The sequence below is a fragment of the Girardinichthys multiradiatus genome, chromosome 7 (genome assembly GCF_021462225.1).
Source record: "Girardinichthys multiradiatus isolate DD_20200921_A chromosome 7, DD_fGirMul_XY1, whole genome shotgun sequence".
Classification (NCBI taxonomy): domain Eukaryota; kingdom Metazoa; phylum Chordata; class Actinopteri; order Cyprinodontiformes; family Goodeidae; genus Girardinichthys; species Girardinichthys multiradiatus.
In genome coordinates, this window is record NC_061800.1 from 20454330 (window position 1) to 20472473 (window position 18144).

Here is an 18144-nt window from a genome sequence, read left to right on the forward strand (position 1 = left end):
CCTCTCGCCCATAGACTGCTGGAGATAGGCACCAGCTCCCCCGCGACCCACTATGGAATAAGCGGTAGAAATTGACTGACTATATATAGTTTAAAAAAAGTCTGCATACTCCAGTTCGATTACTAAATTAGTTGGCGATTATCGCCAACTAATTTAGTAATCGATTAATTTGATTGTCTTAGCCCTAGTAATTAATAGTATTTGTTATTAATAACAATAACAGTATGCTTTTATTTTGAAGGAAGACACCAGAAGTCTTGTATCGCTTGCTTTCACCCTAGCAGAGAGAAAACAGAAACGAGGTAAATGGATCAGGCAGTTGAAATGGAGAGCGAAAGGACTGGGTGGGTGACCAGAAATATCCAGGAGACATGGCGTGGTTGCGTGACACAATAGGAAAATCTCACCCCACCAAAAACAGGACTTTTCTGAGGAACAAAGTGAAGGCCGTGGCTTCGAACTGCACGCCTGAAGGGTTTTCATTTCGGCTTGCTTTGGTCTCTTACCTCGTTTAACCCAAAACAGCAGCAGCGAGCAGCCCGCAACGTCTCTGCTGAGCGGTATCCGCAGAGAGAGGGACGTCTGTGGCCAGCAGCCTCGCCTGACAGCTTGAAAGGTACAACAAAGAGAACTACAACATGACTTCTGCTGGCGGGACCCTAGTTTGTTTGCACACATGTTTAAGGCTGCTCTGAAGTTACACAGCCACGCACCCTGGTCATTGTTTGGCAGCTAATTTCGCCTGCATTGCTGTGTTAGCAAATACAGTGAGAACATTTCCAGCGCTTCTTATTGAACTGACACGATATTAAAGCGACGTGCTGCTCTGTAAGGCACCGATTCTCAGAGCTAGGCTAATGTTGGCAGTGTGCTGCTGCTGCTGTTGTGACCTATCTGTCAGTGGGTGAAAGTCTGCCCAGACGTGCCTCTGGAGAGCAAGTAGCTCTCTTCAGGCCAGCCGAAGTCACAGCATTTGCCCTTAAATAGTATTAATGCATGCAAAGAGGTCACAACATTATTAAAGATCACTAAAAACAGTTATTAGATAGATATAGCAAATGAAAACAGTTAAGGATTGTTGACATTTCCAGAATGTCTTTAATGCAGCATCAGATCACTTATCATTCAGTTAAGTGTTACCAAATATGCCTCATTACTGAGTTTGAAGTGGTTTTGGTTTGGAATGTGAGTTAATATTTTTCTACTTTAATCCATTCCTGAGAATTGTGCTCTTGTTGTGTTTACAGGAAGCTCAGTATGAGTCGAGATGGTTGGATGAGAAAGAGAGCCAATGCCAGCGATGACAGTGGTTGGGGAGAAAGTGTGAGTACATCCAGCTGTGAAAGCGTCACACTGGACACGATCCATCACCTTTAAAAATGGAAAATATACGGCAAATCTACAAAGACATGGCTGTTGACTAAATGGATACGCCAGGCGAGATCAGTGAAGCAGCCAAGAGGGCTCATGGTAACTCTGGAGGAGCTGCCGAGATCCACAGTTTAGGAAGGATAATCTGTCGACAAGACAACCATTAGTTATGAACTCTAAAGAGAATCAGTGACTGTACTTGAGTTATTTTTGCAAAGAAGTCTTGTCTCTAAAATGCAATAAACCATGCATCAATTTACGTACACTTACGTTGTGTTAGTCCGTCACCTAAAATCCCAAAGAAGTACACTGAAGGCTGTGGTGGTAAAGTGAAGAAGTGTAAGAGGTGTGATTACCTCGGTTATTTAATGTATCCTCTGAGCAGTCTTGTTTAAGTCGGCCATCCTGATTCCCAGTTCCCATTATACCATATGTTCTAACAGCCTAAGAACCTAAAGGGTATACCAATTATTGTCAGAATAAAGGCATACAGCAGAAGATTTATCAGAACTACTTAGAAGTTTCAGTCATCACGTCAATTAAAATCAGACCAGTCTAAGTCGCAGAGCTAAAGTAAACTTTTAATAAACACATGACCACAAACCATCATGACTTGTTTAAAAAGGTCTGTCGGTAGATATATGGTGTGTTGTTTATGTTCCAGTCCTGTCTTCTGTGTACCCAATATTATTTAGTTTGATATCACGTCCTTTCTCCAGTAATTGTGTAGCTCCAACCAGTCACAAAATGTTGAATCATATTAGATACATTTGTGTCCCGATTTCTCTTTGCCTCACTCTTTTTGTTGCTGAATTTCTTCCGGGTCAGGGCGGCTACATGGCTGCTAAGGTTTCCAAGCTGGACGAGCAGTTCAAACTCAATGCCAACAGAGAAAAGCAGAAGGAAGGGACCAGCTCCAGCATCTTCAGTGGGGTGGCCATTTATGTCAACGGATACACAGGTAACACTGTGTACATGTAGTTTGTATGGCTCATGATCAGTCCGCCCCTTCACCAGGTTTATATCCTTCGCATTGCTGTTTCATCCAAAATAACCTTTATTTGTACCTGTAAACAAACCACTTTGTACCTATGTATTTAAACCATTGTGTGTCACCTTTTTTTTTCTTTACAGGTAAAAGTTTTTTTTAAATTATGAAGATAAATAGCGGATGGTGGATGTTGAGACCTTGCGCTTCTCCACCTTCAGTTTGAGGATGCCCCACAGCTACTCAACAGGGTTTAGGTCTGCAGACATGCTTGGCCAGTCCAGCACCTTTATGCTCGGTTTCTTTAGCAAGGCAGTGGTCGTCTTGGAGGTGTGTCTTGGGTCGTTATCGTGTTTAAATGCTGCTCTGTGACCCCGTTTTCTTCCATAGGTCACAGTACATGTTGGCATTCATAGTTCTCTCAATGGACTGTAGCTCCCCACTGCCATCAGCATTCATGCAGCCCCAAACCATGACACTCCCACCACTGTGCTTGACTGTAGTCAAGGCATACAGTACTGTGCAAAAGTTTTAGGCAAGTGTGGGAAAAATGCTGTAAACAAACAATGCTTTTGAAAATGAAAGTGTTAATTATTTATTTTCATCAATCAACAAAATGCAGTGACTGAACAAGAGAGAAATCTAAATCAAATCAATATTTGGTGTGACCACCCTTTGCCTTCAAAACAGCATCAATTCTTCTAGATACACTTGCACACAGTTTTTGAAGGAACTCGGCTGGTAGGTTGTTCCAGACATCTTGGAGAACTAACCACAGATCTTCTGTGGATGGAGGCTTTCTCACATCCTTCTGTGTCTTCATGTAATCCCAGACAAACTCCATGATGTTGAGATCAGGGCTCTGTGGGGGTCATACCATCACTTCCAGTAAGTCTTGTTCTTCTTTACGCTGAAGATGGTTCTTAATGACTTTGGCTGTATGTTTGAGTTCACTCACTTAGCATTTTGTAAACTGATAAAAATAAATCATTTGTATTTCTGAAAGCATTCTTTGTTTACAGCATTTTTCACACCTGCCTAAAACATTGCATAGTACTGTACTTATCTTTGTCCTCCTCACCTGGTTGCCACAACACATGCTTGACTCCGTCTGAACCAAATAAATGTATTTTGGTCCCATTAGACCACAGGATATGGTTCCAGTAATCCATGTCCATAATCTGCTGGTCTTCAGCAGACTTTTTGCGGGCTTTCTTGCGCATCATCTGTAGAGGAGGCTTCCTTCTGGGACGACAGCCATGCAGACCAATTTGATGCTGCGTGCAGCACACGGTCTGAGCACTGACAGGCTGACCCCTACCTCTTCAACCTCTGCATCAATGCTGGCAGCACTCATACGTCTATTTTCAAAAGACAAGCTCTAGATATGGCACTGGGCACATGCACTCAACGTCTTTGGTCAACCATGGTGAGGCCTGTTCTGAGTGGAACCTGCAGCTCAGTTTCAGGGTGTTTGCAGTCCTCTCAAAGCCTCGGCCATCTTTATGTATCGCAACAATTCATTTTATTCAGACCCTTAAAAAGTTCTTTGCCTTGAGGTGCCATGTTAAACTTCTGCCGACCAGTATGTGTGAGTGGCAGAGCGATAACGCCAGATTCAACACACCTGCTCTCCTTTCACACCTGGGATCCTGTAATACTAACGAGTCCCATGACACCAAGGAGGGAAAATGGCTAATTGGGCACAATTTGAATGTTTTCTCTTCAGGGTGTACTCACTTTTGTTGCCAGCGGTTTAGACATTTATGGCTGTGTGTTCTTATTTTGAGGGGACAGCAAATTTTCACTGTTATACAAGATGCACACTGAATACTCTACATTGTTGTACAAGTGTCGTATTTTCAGTGATTTCCCATGAAAAGATATAATGAAATATTTACAAAAATGTGAGGGGTGTACTCACTTTTTACAAGATTCTGTATTGAAAGAATAATTTAGGAAAATCTGACTTTTAGTTTTCAAAGATGATCGTATAAAATATCACATCTCATATTAATGCATCAATGTCTACATATTCAAAGGAACTAAACTATATATCTTTTAAAAAGCCTAAACACTAATAAACAAAACAGGACAAATGACCTTTTTCAAGATTTTCTGCTTTTTTGCTTTGGATGTTTATTGCTTTCGAATTTGGCGAGATCCCTGTTTTTTTTTTTTTTTTTTTTTGTCTTGGTCTGTTTTTCCGACTGCTCAGTGGTGGTTGTGATGGTGAAAACCACCACAAATGTGCAGTTCTAAGCTCTCCAAATGTCTGCATGGGTTTCGCTTCGTTCCAGTTCTTAAACATGCTCGTTGGGTTCATTTCTAATTGCAAAGACATGAGTGAGTGTCTGTGATGGCTTTGTGATAGCCTTTAATCTGCCAAAATGGTGGACTCTTCCTCCTGGACTGCTGGGTTAGACTCTAATCAATGAATGAATGACTGATTTGTTTCTCCAATCAGACCCGAGCGCAGATGAGCTCCGCAGGCTGATGATGCTGCATGGGGGTCAGTTCCATGTCTATTATTCGCGCTCAAAGACCACCCACATCATCGCCAGCAACTTGCCCAACTGTAAAATTCAGGAGCTCCGAGGAGAAAAGGTCATCAGACCAGAGTGGATCACTGACAGGTGTGTTTAGTCCAAGGCAAGAGTTTTTGTTTTTAATAGAAGTCTGTGGAGGATGAGCTGAAAATCTGTGTTCATTTTGTCATTTTGTTTTTTCCAGCATTAAGGCCGGCCGTCTCCTGCCTTACTTGAAGTACCAGTTGTATGCTAAACAGAAGAACACACTCTTCCCCGGCGTGATCCTGCGCCACACCTCAGAGATGTCAGAACCGAGCCACTGTCCCCTTCAGTTAAACACGCATCAAAAGCCTCTTATGCCAGCACACAACACTGAGCCCTCTGTTCCCCGCAGCGGGGGATCCTCAGACAACTCCTTCCCTGTCCCCGGCTTCAGCCAAGCTCAGCCTCAGTCCATCCGCCACAGCTCCAAAGGAAACTTGGATAACCACCAACCGAGTCATTTAAAATCCAGTCAACTCGTTTCAGGTGCGCCGCACATGAGCGGATCTTTACACAGGAACCACCTTTCCAACAAGCGCCACAAGTCTCCCAGTTCTTCACACATGCATGAAGAAGAGTTAAAAATGTGAGCATTTTCAGGAAATTATTAGCTGGACACATTTCATTCTTTTTCTTTTCATGCATGTTCAGCTTTTCAGTTAAATTAATGTGTGATGTTTATTCTAATTCATTTTCTTTGCTCTCTTTTTTTCTCCAGGAATGGAGTTCCACAGACCTCACTGGATACTTTGAGCCATTCTAAAATGAAGGAAATGCAAGAGCGTGGAGATCCTTGTCTTGTCGGGGCCTCGGTTATTGTGGAAGAAGCCCCCCTGACCAATGGACACGCTCATCTTTTTAACGGTGCCTTAAAGTCAGAGGACATGTCCCCTGTAGCAGATCCTTCCTCCCCTGACAGGGACGTGTCCACATGTAGAGCGAAGAGTTCAACAGAGAAACCTCAGAGTCCTGCAGTGCAGTCACACACCAAACCTGATCCATATGAGTTCCCCCCCAGCCCTCCAAAGCAATCAGACTGTTTTCCTATTCTTCTGGAGCCATCCAGCACACAAGAAGGAGGTGGTTATGAACCTAAACCTCTGCCACCCTCCCCTCACGAGGCTTCAAAAGCCAATAAACCCCAGCCCCCACTGAAATGTCTCCAACCTCCCTCTCAGGTTGAACAGATTTCTGAGCAGACTCCTCGATCTCCTGCATCTCGCTCTCTTTCACACTCTTCAGTTAGACTGAACGGAAGTCACCACAAAGTCTTCCCGTCTGACCCCCCTCAGCTTAAAACGGCCCATGACACAGCCAAGCTTGATCCTCCTGCCGAGGGGTCATCAGCCTCCACGTCCTCGGACCAGCTGCTGGAGCAGACAGGAGGTCTGATCTCGGAGTTCTACTCTCACTCCCGTTTGCACCAGATCTCCACTTGGAGGATCGCTTTCTCCGAGTATGTCAACGAACTACACAGCAAACGCAAAACTGAGGGGAGTCCATCGTATCCCGGGAAAGATCGAATGAGGAAATCTGTGGCACAGCGATCCACCCATGCACAGGGTAGGAAAAGTATGTCTACCTTTGCTGTAAATGTATGGCAGCTGTAGGATTTAACTGCAAAGTGCAATCATTGTGGCATCGCATCAACCCCGCCCATCCAGCAACTCATTGGCTTCAAGCGTAGGCTTAACCTCTACATCTGTCTTCTCCATTTGTTTCATAAAGTTTTCTGAATTGTCCCTAAAAATCAAGAAAATTAAATTTATTTATTTTTTTATTTTTTTACTGTTGAAGATGAATGTGCCACAAATACAGCTGGAACCGTAGCGTTTCGCTTTGGGGACAAATTGCCTCTGCTGATTGGTCAGTTGCTGACAAGCCTACTGGATTGATTGACAGGTCGTGTCATATCAGTTGAGAAACCCAAGAAAAAGGATACCTGATTTTCAAAATCTTTTCCTTATAAGTGTAGGTCACACTTTCCCTGAGTCAACGTTCATAGAACTCACCTCCACTGCATTCACAGCTGCAGGTCTTTTGGGGTGGGGCTTTACCAGGTTTGCACATTTAGAAACTGACATTTCCGTCCATGTTTCTTTGCAAAATAGCTCAAGCTCAGCCAGACTGGATGGAGAGGCTCTGAAAACAGCAGTTTTCATCTCTTACCACAGATTTTAAATTGGACCTGGGTACTTTGGACTGGGCCATTCAAACACACAACTATGCTGGGATCTAAACCAGTGGTGTTGTGGCCTTTTCTTCCAGTGTTGCTCTGTAATTGGCTCCATCTTTTCATCAGCTGATAAGCTTTCCTTTCCTTGCTGATGCTGCTGCTATCATGTTTCATGCTGGTGATTGTGTGATGCACAGTGCTAGTGCACTCTTAGCTATCTTCTCACATTGGGTTTTGCATTTAGTCAGAAAGGTTTGAGCTTTAATCTCATCTGACCTGAGCACCTTCCTTCTCTCTTATGGCTTTCTCTCAACGATGGCTTTGTTCATGTAGCTCTTCCATGAAGACTAGATGTGTAGAGTGTCTGATTAATAGTTGTCTTGTTGATAGATTATCTTACCTGAACGGTGGATCTCCGCAGCTCCTCCGGAGTTAACGTGGGCCTCTTGGCTGCTTCTCTCACTATTGCTACCAGTTCTGTCAGTTTAGGTGGACGGCCAGGTCTTGGTAGGTTTTCAGTTGTGCCATACGTCTTCTACATTTAGATGGTCTCGTGAATTTAACTGTGCTCAATTAGATGCTTAAAGCTTGGCGATATTTTTTTCTATCCTAATCTTTAAACCTCTGAACTGCTTTATCCCTGCCCTGTTTAGTGTGTTATTTGGTCTCCATGATGCCCCTTGTTCACTAATGTTTTCTAACAAACCTCTGGGGCCTTCACAGAACAGCTGGAGTTACAATTGGACAAATTTACACACGGAGGGGGGGGGGCTCTAGTTACTAATAAGCTGACTTATAAAGGCAGTGAGGGTGAATGGATTTTATTTGGGAGTGTCAGAATTTCAGATTTGTATTTAACAAATGTTAAAAAGTCTTTTTCCTTGCACTTCGTAGTTATACACTTCTTTGTGTTGGTCAGTCACATAAAATTCCCTGAAAAACACCTTAAAGGTTTCTGTATAACGTAAGGAAATGTGACGTGGTGTCAGTTAGTTTTACACTGTAAATATTTGTGTTTCGAGATCTAGGAAAGTGTTTGTTGCTTTAATTCTTCTTGTTTGTAGCAGGAACATCATCAGCAGGCGGTGTGAAATCCTGTATCTTCCATGTGGACATGGACTGCTTCTTCGTGTCTGTGGGGATCCGACATAGACCAGAACTTAAAGGCAAGTCTTCTTTATCATTTAGATGGACACCGGGAACAATGTTTATGCAAAACACATTGAATAAGAGGGAGATTTCTGGTCTCTGTTCCTGGCTAAACGTCTGTTATTGTGTGCAGGGAAGCCTGTCGCTGTTACCAGTAACCGTGGACTGGGCAAAGTCCCCATCAGACCTGGAGCTAACCATCAGGTGGAGCTGCAGTACTATCAGAGCAAATATACTCATTCTCAGCCAGGTGAGATAATGTTGTCCAGGTAGTTTATCATTTTATCAGAGTCTCTGGTACCCTCATAGAAACAATGCTTAATGTCTCCTGAAAAGTCATCCAAGTAAAAGAAATGGTTTAATTTATTTCTGCAAGCCTTTAGTCTGTGATAAACTGTACCATAATAAATGATTCATTGGTTATTTAACAGACATATGCCAGAAGGGCATTGGCATATTTGTTGTTATCCCTTTCAATCCTTGCATTATATTTATGGTTCAAACTAAATGTTTGACCTTAATTATCAGAAGAGGTGCCTCTAGGCTTTTCATCAGCCGTATTTTAAAAAGAACGGACGTGCTGCTGGGTAGTTTGGCACTGTCGCGTGCAACATACTGAACATGGAGCAGAGAAAGCAAAGAGGAAAGTTGTCTAAGGAGTTCAGAAGAAGATTATACATATCCATGTTAAAGGAAAAGGCTGTTAGACCTTCTCCAGGCCTGACCACCTCCCAGGACGTGGACACCAGAGCTAATGCAACCACAGGTTGGTCAGATGACTACTGTGGAAGGGCCTAGGAAACTCCAAGGCCTCTCTATCCACAGCAGTCTTCACAGCCGTAATGTGGTTCATGAAAGGGCTTCACTACTGTCACTAATGACAGAAACAACACTAAAGATATGCCGGAATTCACCAAATTGTCTCCATCTGTATTTCTTGTGCATCATGTCTAAGTTAAGCGTAACTAAATGTGATGTTGCTTTTTGTCAGAGAGAGCAGATGATGATCTACCTGTAACTCCCTCGCAAGACATTCCCAACTTCTACGGCAACAGCGTAGACCAGGATGCTGCTGCCCTGTCGATGGCAGAGATTGCGTCCTGCAGTTACGAGGCCAGGTGAGATATCAACATGATCATGGCTGTCCTGTACTAACAGAAATGTCAGGAAATGTTGTTTCCTTCTTACAGGCAAGTGGGTGTGAGGAACGGGATGTTTTTTGGCAAAGCAAAAAAACTATGCCCCTCGCTGCAGTCAGTCCCATATGATTTTGATGCATACAAAGAGGTGGCTCTAAACATGTATGAGATCCTGGCCAGGTAAGGAACCTTTAAATCCGTCTGTCTCACTTGAATTACAAATGATTTACAGTACATGTAAAGTTAAGTTTCTCTTCGCAGTTACACCCATGACATCGAGGCTCTCAGCTGTGATGAAGCGCTGATAGATGCTTCTTCTCTGCTGACTGAGGTGGGTGTTAGTCCAGATGATTTGGCCAAAGCCATCAGAGGAGACATTGAGGAGAAAACCGGATGCTGTGCTTCAGTGGGAATGGGTGAGCCCCTGTTTTTCCTCACAATATAAAATAAATCCAGGCAGCATTCATATGGACATCATTTAGACTGACTGCTCCGTTCTGTTCAGGGTCCAACATTCTTTTGGCTCGACTCGCGACCCGTAAGGCCAAGCCGAACGGGCAGTACTTCCTCAGGTCTGAAGAAGTGGATGATTTTATCAGGGACCTACCAGTGACCAGTTTGCCAGGTGGACACACTGCACTACATGCTGGTCTGCTGTGGAATCTGCAAGAGTTTCTGTGATAAACTAAAGGATTGTTTTATTCATGTTATTTTCCCAGGTGTTGGGCATGTTATGGCCAAAAGACTTGCTGTTATGGACGTTAAGTCATGTGGGGACCTCCAGCAAGTCTCTCTATCTCAGCTGCAGAAAAAGTTTGGACCTCGTACAGGACAAACTTTGTTTCGATTCTGCAGGGGCTTAGATGACCGGCCCGTCCGTTTTGAAAAAGAAAGGAAATCCGTCTCTGCTGAGATGAACTACAACATCCGCTTCACCGCGGTTAGACCTGCAAGGTTTATTCTGTCACATATATCTCCAGAAGTTGCTTGATTTCTAATCTTCTTGCCTTAAAACTCACCAGGTCGATGAGGCAGAGTCTTTCCTGACTAATCTATCAATGGAGGTGCAGCGGCGTCTAAAAGAAGCAGGTCTGCGGGGTCGTAGAGTTACTCTAAAGGTCATGGTTCGCAAGGTTGGAGCACCTCTGGAACCGGCCAAATACGGAGGTCATGGCATATGTGATAATCTTGCCAAGTAAGGACTACTGGCAAGCATTTACAGTTTGAAAAGTATTCATCTACACATTATATTGCATTACAGCCACCAACTACTGTGTATTTTGGTAAGGTTTTGTTTGTGATGGACCAACACACAGTAGTGCATTATTGGGAAACATTTCTAAAAGATGTTTAATTAATTTCTGAATTGATATTTCTGCATGACAAGCTGGTTTGTCATATGAAATCCATTATTAAATACATTAAAGTTAAAGTGTGCTTGTAATGTGAGAAAATGTTTTGGTCATTGAATGAAAAGGTAATGAATGGACGAACACGCGATGCGCTACATGTTAAAGATTGAGACTTGCATTGATCATTAGTGTGAAAAGGGATTTGTTTCTTCTTGCTTCCTGTCAGGACTGTGATGCTCGCTCAGTCCACCGACAGTGGCCAGCTGATCGCCTCTGCTATCATCAAGCTGCTCCACGCCATGAAGCTACAGGTCCAGGACCTGAGAGGTGTCGGCATTCAAGTTCAGCAGCTCGAGGGAAATCGACTTCAACCACAGGACTGCCGGGGATCACGGACACGCTCCATCAAAGACATGTTGTTAGGCCAGGGATCAAATCCCATCACTAACAAAGGTCTGATTTGTCGTCATGGTTTAATTATTGTGGATTTTCGTCATCTCAACTCCTGACTTAGTCTGTGTGTTACAAATGCAGCAGACACTCTGCTCGAGCAGACGTCTTCAACAGCAGGTAGCTCATCACCACAACCTTCAACACCTGGAGAGCCGGTCCCAGGAACAAGCAAAGAAACACCCGTCTGCAGACAAACGCCAAAACATTCCCGGACCCGTCTCAACTTCAGCATTGAAATCCCCTCCCCCTCCCAGGTAAGTCATGGATTTTGGATGTTGGGACCCGACCAGGGCAGGCATGAGATTCTTGCAGCGTTAGGGCCTTGAGGGACAAATACCACTATTTTACAGTATGGTGATCTTCGGACAAAAATGTTTTAAAACATTTACAACATGATCTAAATACTTTTATTTAAAGCAGAACTTTGCCTTCTTGAACATGAGACGCTGTGTGTCAATGAGTTTTACCTGTATACAGGTGTGATAATGTATAATGAACTCTCACTAAATGTAGTAGTTTAAGCAGAATCTAGTGTCTTTTTGCCATTCTGCTCTTTGCAGAGTAACATGTGTATAATAAGGTGATATTAGCGGGTTAATTCATTCTCTTATGTAGAGGCTCAACATTCAATCTCCTCACAGCTGCAGAATCAAAACAGCATCGTCTCAGTAAAATTGGATGGTGCGTGTTTAGTCTGCTCACCATCACTTTTCTTTTTTTTTTTTTTTTTGTTAAATCTGTCTATCCTCAAAGAAATGGGAATATCTAGAAGTCTTATTTCAGCCAGCTAAGCAGCAATAGGGGTGGGAGGGGGTAATGTTGCATTACTCTATGCTCCATTCAGCTCCTGCTTTCATCTGGCATGCTTATACTAGAGCTGACCAACAGTGTGTTTTTAACATATTCTACTGAAGTAGGTACCTTTTCTTAACCTTCTTTTATTTTTTTCCTGCATGTTTTAATTTCAATGGTTCAGTTGGCTTCCATTTTACCATATAGTGTTTCTGAACGATTCCCAAGGTGGATCGTTCTGTCCTGGAGGCCCTGCCAGCTGAGCTGAGGGAGCAAGTGGAGCAGTCGTGGACTAAGAGAGAAGAAAGACGGAATCACTGCCATTTACCTGATATGCAGCTTTCCTCTCCTAATCCTTGTCCCGCCCTGTGTGCTCCACCTGCTGGAACATTGCTGCTGCAGTTTCCAAACCAGCCAGACGGTCCGGGAATTGTACTGGAATTACCAAACTTCTCACAGGTAGAAAATTTGACCATCATGTTTGGTAGATCTGTATTAATCCTGGAATATCATAAAGAGGGAACATATCAAGTTGTGGTTTGTTTGTTAATAAATAATTGTCCATCACATCTCTAATTTAAGAAATGAGGATAATATACCTGTGGAAAGCCCTGAAAATGCTTCATCCACGTCTACATTTGCTAAAGAAGCTAAAAGACGCAGCATGACTGCTCACACTGCACCAATATTGCAGACAAAAGTTTACTGGTGGATATAGAGATTAATCATTGTTGTTTCCGATGAGTCTGAATAGTCTCTCCAGCAGATTCTTTATTTCTCAGACACTCAGCTTCTGTAACTAATCGCAGGTGGACCCAGATGTATTTGCTGCCCTTCCCAAAGAGCTGCAGGATGAACTGAAGTCTGCCTACAGCCGTGCAAACAATGCCCAAGCACAGGCAAAAATGGGTGAGTTGTTGCCTTCTGCTTCCACCACATAGATTTTTTTTTTTTTTTGACATTTCGGTTTGTTTCCAGCCGAGCTGAAGAATCCGCTGTTGCAGCTTAAACAGCCCACTGCAGGAACTGGCGTTGGACGGGTGAAGCGGCGCTACAAGAGGAAGAACGGAGTGAGTCCTGTTAAAAAAGGAACCTCACCCTTAAAGAGGCGTCAAGTAACAAACAGTCCAGCCAAAAACGTACCGCCGATAAAACCACAAGAACCTGTGAATGTACCAAAGGTGAATGTGTGGTTGCAGATATAAACATATTAGTATTTATTTTTATTCATTGTTATTTGGAACTGATCTCTTTGGCTTTCACTTCTTTTCTCGTCCTTCAGACTGACATTAACCCCTCCACCTCACAGCAGGACATTGTGGTGTCTGTGACAAAGTCATTTCCTCGTCCTGTTCCAACGTTGGCTGGAGCTTGTGACCTCACAGACATTAAAACACTCCTACGGGAATGGGTCACCACCATAACAGGTATGGTAGATGTCCCATGTCAGAACCCTTTATGTTCTACAGAATTTGTCACGTTGCAACCACAAACTTTCATATATTTGATTGGGATGGGATATGATCAATCAACACAAAATAGTACAAAATCCTGAAGTGACTGGGAAACACAAGGTTTTGTTTTGCAAATAAATATCTGGAAATTACAACTCGTATCTGTTTATCCACGCTGTCCCAGGACTTTGCAAGTCTTTTTGGGTGTGTCTATCACCTTTGCACATCTAGAGATGGACATTTTTGGCCTTTTCTTCTTTGCTAAATAGCCCAAGCTCAGTCAGATTCTCATTTGGACTTAAGTCTGCACTTTGACTAGGTCATTCTAGCACATAAATATGCTTTGATCTAAACCATTGGTCTCCAGAGTCGGTCGTCCAGGGCCAGAATGGTGCATGTTTTAGATCTTGTAGTTTTTTTTTAGTTTTTTTTTTTTACCAGGCTCCTGTAAAGGTTTATAACACATTGAGGAGATAATTCAAAGATTTGAATAAGCTGTACTGAAACAGGGGCACATCTAAAACATGCAGGAAACCGACCTTTGAGGACTGAAGTTGGACACCTTCCATCTGCCTAAACTATTGTAGCTCAGCCTCAAGTCTTTTGCAGCCTCTTAACAGGTTTTCTTTTAGAATTGTATTTAGTTCAATCCATTTTCCCATCAACTCTGACCAGCTTCTCTATCGTTGCTGAGAAAAAGCAATCCCGCAGCATGATGCTGCCACCATGTTTCTCCATACGGAAGTTGGATTTATGCTGAGATTAAATTTCACACAGGTGGACTCTATTGGCTAATATGGTGACTTCTGAAGGCAGTTGGGTGCCCTGATATTGATTTTAGGGGTGTTGGAGTAAAGTGGGATGAATACAAATACACTTCAGATTTTATCTGTAAAATCCTGACAAATATTATTTAAAATATGAATTATACTTTTGCAAGGCATTGTACAGTTAGATTGTACAGCTATGTATGAGATTTCATCTTTTTTGTTACCATTTATCTCCATAATTAATTTAATACTTGAAGTACATAAACAAAAATAAACTGATACACAGTGGCTTAACTTGTCTGTGGTTTGATTAGAACCAATGGAGGAGGACATCCTGCAGGTTGTTAAGTACTGCACTGATCTGATTGAAGATAAAGACCTGGAGAAGTTAGATTTGATAATAAAATACATGAAAAGGTCAGTGCTGTACATTTTAACACCGTGTGAGTGCCTGATTCTCTCTCATTGCCTTTTCACAGTTTGCTTATAGTTTTGTGTTGATCTTTCTCCTGCAGGCTCATGCAGCAGTCGGTGGAGTCAGTTTGGAGCATGGCGTTTGACTTCATCTTGGACAACATACAGGTGGTTCTGCATCAAGCTTACGGTAGCATCTTGAAGATATCATGAAAACAAGGGGAAAGAAGTACCTTTGCTGTTCTACCATGATCTACCATGTACCAAACGAATCATGACATCTGAATGATCATTTTATGCTTTCTTATCTTCTCCTGCAACATCTCCCTGTTTCCTCAGTGGCCAAGAAAATAATGGCAGAAAAACAAAGAGCCATCGTGGTATTTTTTTAAAAGCATGTAACGTATGTCACGTTTTGTACATATTCTTTTCCAATGTTGAAGCAGCTCAAACTGACGGACAAAAACACGTTCTCACTGTCTACTTAGTGCAGCTTAAATTGCTGATAATCATCACACCTTTGTTGTAAATTTGCGATTTGTGTTTCTCCAGGTGATTAGCACTGCGTTTGATTTGTCCCAGAAGTTTGGTCCGGGCATGATGTCATATCCAAGCTGAGCCCGTTCTGATTGTAGGTCAGTAAACCAATGAGATTACACTGTTGAGGTGCTACTTTTAATGTTACAAGCCAGGCACAGCTGCTTTGTTTCCCTTCTGTGGATGCAACATGCATGGTAATGGAGATTTTGATTTGTGTAGCTAGTTAAATTTGAGACAGATGGTTAGAAGTGCAAAGAAACAGGTTGTTCCTTCAACTTTAACCATGGTTTAAACGTGTAGGAGCCATATTGGATATTGAACGTGAAATGGCTTGGGGACCCCTAGATTTCCCAGTCGACGTTCAGACTTTGGTGTGTGTTCTGTTCCGATTTTTCCGAATCGCGACTTTCAAGTACAAATTGAACGCAGCCCAGTTCTGTTTGCCCACTTTTTATCTTGCCCACCTGTTCGGGCCCAGCATTGAAAAGTTTAAAGATAATTTTCTTTCCCGTTTTATTTTCAGCAGAGCAGTTGACTTACCTCACAGGTGCAGGTAGTAGCTTTGAATATGAGGCTCGTCATGTTTAAACACAAAACCAAACTCTGTGATCACTTTTAGCAACTGTTAACCTCGTAGCACTCCTCCTCCTTCGGTGCTCCGATCTAGAAGCACTTAAATGCTGCACTCTGTAGTATTTCTCTTGTCCGTTTCAAAATAAAAGTGCCAAACCTTGTTGTTATAAAGTGTAAATAATGTTTTGAAAGATATTTGTCAAATGTTTTAAAAACAAAATGTAAGTGGAGGAATTGCCTCTTGTATTGTTTACCAGTAGTGAATTCTTAGTAACCGTCTTTAAATTGTAACTCTGAAGTCTAATCGCCTGTAAGTGTTCCAACATGGAAATCTAAAGCTAGCCAAAGTATTTCACGGACGGTTAGCTTTTGATTCTGTGTAGCACTATAATTTGGGAGGGCAGCAACATTTGTCATGGCAATCAGTCAACCTATGCATTTCCTTTTTTTCCCACAAGAAGAGAGAGATCTGCTGGATATAATGAAACGTCCGTTGAGCAATTTTATTGGGAATAACTACAAGCTGTTTTCATTAGGTTCCAAATCTGTTGAAAATAATGCTGGATTTGCATAGATTCAGGTGATCCATCTTTTGTAATTCACTCTGGAAACACTTGTATGGCACAGGACTTTATTTCTGTATATATGTTCTGAATTTAACTTGTATGACTGGTGATTGGAAGCACTCATCAGACACAGCTGACTGACTGCTGATCCTCCTCACAGGAGACAATATGTATGTTGAAAAGTTTGCTTAAAGCAGTAACTCTATATGCAAACCAGATCAGTCTGAATGTAATTTGGAATGTGTGAGTTTTCACTTACTTTTAAGATGTTGCTTCTCATCACCTTTCACTTCTTTCCTGAAAGAAATGGCCACAAGTAAAAACTGGCCAGTGTTGGTTTTCTCTAAACTGGCTTGTGCCTGAAGACCTGAAGCTGTGAATTTGTTTGTAAGTTTTCTAAACCTTCCTAATAAACTTAAACTTCTAATACTTTACCTGTCCGTTTCAGTTATTAGAAGTTGCTGCTTAATACTGGAGAAAGGAAACTAAAAATTGCTAAAGAAGTCTAAAGTAAGTTAGTGTTTTTGTAGTGGGACAAAAAGAATGCTATTGTTAAAAGTAATAGGAAGTTCCATAAAAAGTTTGCAACCTTTTCCTGGAACATAGCCATGAACAACCATGAACCGTGGTGGTGGTAGCATCATGCTGTGAGATGCTTTTCTTGAGCAGGGATGAGGAAGCTGGTAAATGGAGTGAAGATGGATGAAGCTAATCAAAGGGAAATCAGGACAATGACCCTGAACATACAGCCAGCGATGACAGAAGGGCTTAATTTGTGTTAGAGTGGCCCAGTCAGATTTATGAACTACTTTTGGTTTGGTTTATCACGAAACATTTAAATATCATATACAGGTCCTTCTCAAAATATTAGCATATTGTGATAAAGTTCATTATTTTCCATAATGTCATGATGAAAATTTAACATTCATATATTTTAGATTCATTGCACACTAACTGAAATATTTCAGGTCTTTTATTGTCTTAATACGGATGATTTTGGCATACAGCTCATGAAAACCCAAAATTCCTATCTCACAAAATTAGCATATCATTAAAAGGGTCTCTAAACGAGCTATGAACCTAATCATCTGAATCAACGAGTTAACTCTAAACACCTGCAAAAGATTCCTGAGGCCTTTAAAACTCCCAGCCTGGTTCATCACTCAAAACCCCAATCATGGGTAAGACTGCCGACCTGACTGTTGTCCAGAAGGCCACTATTGACACCCTCAAGCAAGAGGGTAAGACACAGAAATAAATTTCTGAACGAATAGGCTGTTCCCAGAGTGCTGTATCAAGGCACCTCAATGGGAAGTCTGTGGGAAGGAAAAAGTGTGGCAGAAAACGCTGCACAACGAGAAGAGGTGACCGGACCCTAAGGAAGATTGTGGAGAAGGGCCGATTCCAGACCTTGGGGGACCTGCGGAAGCAGTGGACTGAGTCTGGAGTAGAAACATCCAGAGCCACCGTGCACAGGCGTGTGCAGGAAATGGGCTACAGGTGCCGCATTCCCCAGTCCTGGGCTACAGAGAAGCAGCACTGGACTGTTGCTCAGTGGTCCAAAGTACTTTTTTCAGATGAAAGCAAATTCTGCATGTCATTCGGAAATCAAGGTGCCAGAGTCTGGAGGAAGACTGGGGAGAAGGAAATGCCAAAATGCCAGAAGTCCAGTGTCAAGTACCCACAGTCAGTGATGGTCTGGGGTGCCGTGTCAGCTGCTGGTGTTGGTCCACTGTGTTTTATCAAGGGCAGGGTCAATGCAGCTAGCTATCAGGAGATTTTGGAGCACTTCATGCTTCCATCTGCTGAAAAGCTTTATGGAGATGAAGATTTC

The 18144-nt window shown here is 42.5% G+C and overlaps 1 protein-coding gene across 3 annotated transcripts; it reads left to right on the forward strand.

Annotated features, from left to right (window-relative positions):
• The first annotated feature begins 259 nt into the window (after positions 1-259).
• rev1 (REV1 DNA directed polymerase) lies at positions 260-16739 on the forward strand. 3 transcript variants are annotated; one of them, XM_047370719.1, is made up of 22 exons: positions 260-616; positions 1248-1323; positions 2200-2332; positions 4827-4995; positions 5093-5518; positions 5651-6504; positions 8173-8274; positions 8391-8507; positions 9249-9375; positions 9448-9576; positions 9658-9812; positions 9902-10021; positions 10116-10336; positions 10419-10591; positions 10975-11201; positions 11286-11455; positions 12222-12452; positions 12803-12902; positions 12972-13174; positions 13276-13420; positions 14532-14634; positions 14733-16739. In XM_047370719.1, exons 2-22 carry the CDS (start codon positions 1258-1260, stop codon positions 14842-14844), a joined length of 4083 nt encoding a protein of 1360 aa, XP_047226675.1. In that variant the 5' UTR covers positions 260-616; positions 1248-1257; the 3' UTR covers positions 14845-16739. The 3 variants fall into 3 exon arrangements, with proteins under 3 accessions (XP_047226675.1, XP_047226674.1, XP_047226676.1); XM_047370718.1 differs by having other exon boundaries at positions 261-616; positions 11283-11455; XM_047370720.1 differs by having other exon boundaries at positions 262-616; positions 5651-6495; positions 11283-11455.
• Positions 16740-18144: the final 1405 nt, after the last annotated feature.

Coding starts and splice junctions, on each gene's coding strand:
- rev1 (XM_047370718.1), top strand. CDS start 1,258: ATGAGTCGAGATGGTTGGATGAGAAAGAGAGCCAATGCCAGCGATGAC. Junction 13,175..13,275: donor AACCTGTGAATGTACCAAAG/GTGAATGTGTGG, acceptor CTCGTCCTTCAG/ACTGACATTAACCCCTCCAC. Junction 13,421..14,531: donor ATGGGTCACCACCATAACAG/GTATGGTAGATG, acceptor TGGTTTGATTAG/AACCAATGGAGGAGGACATC.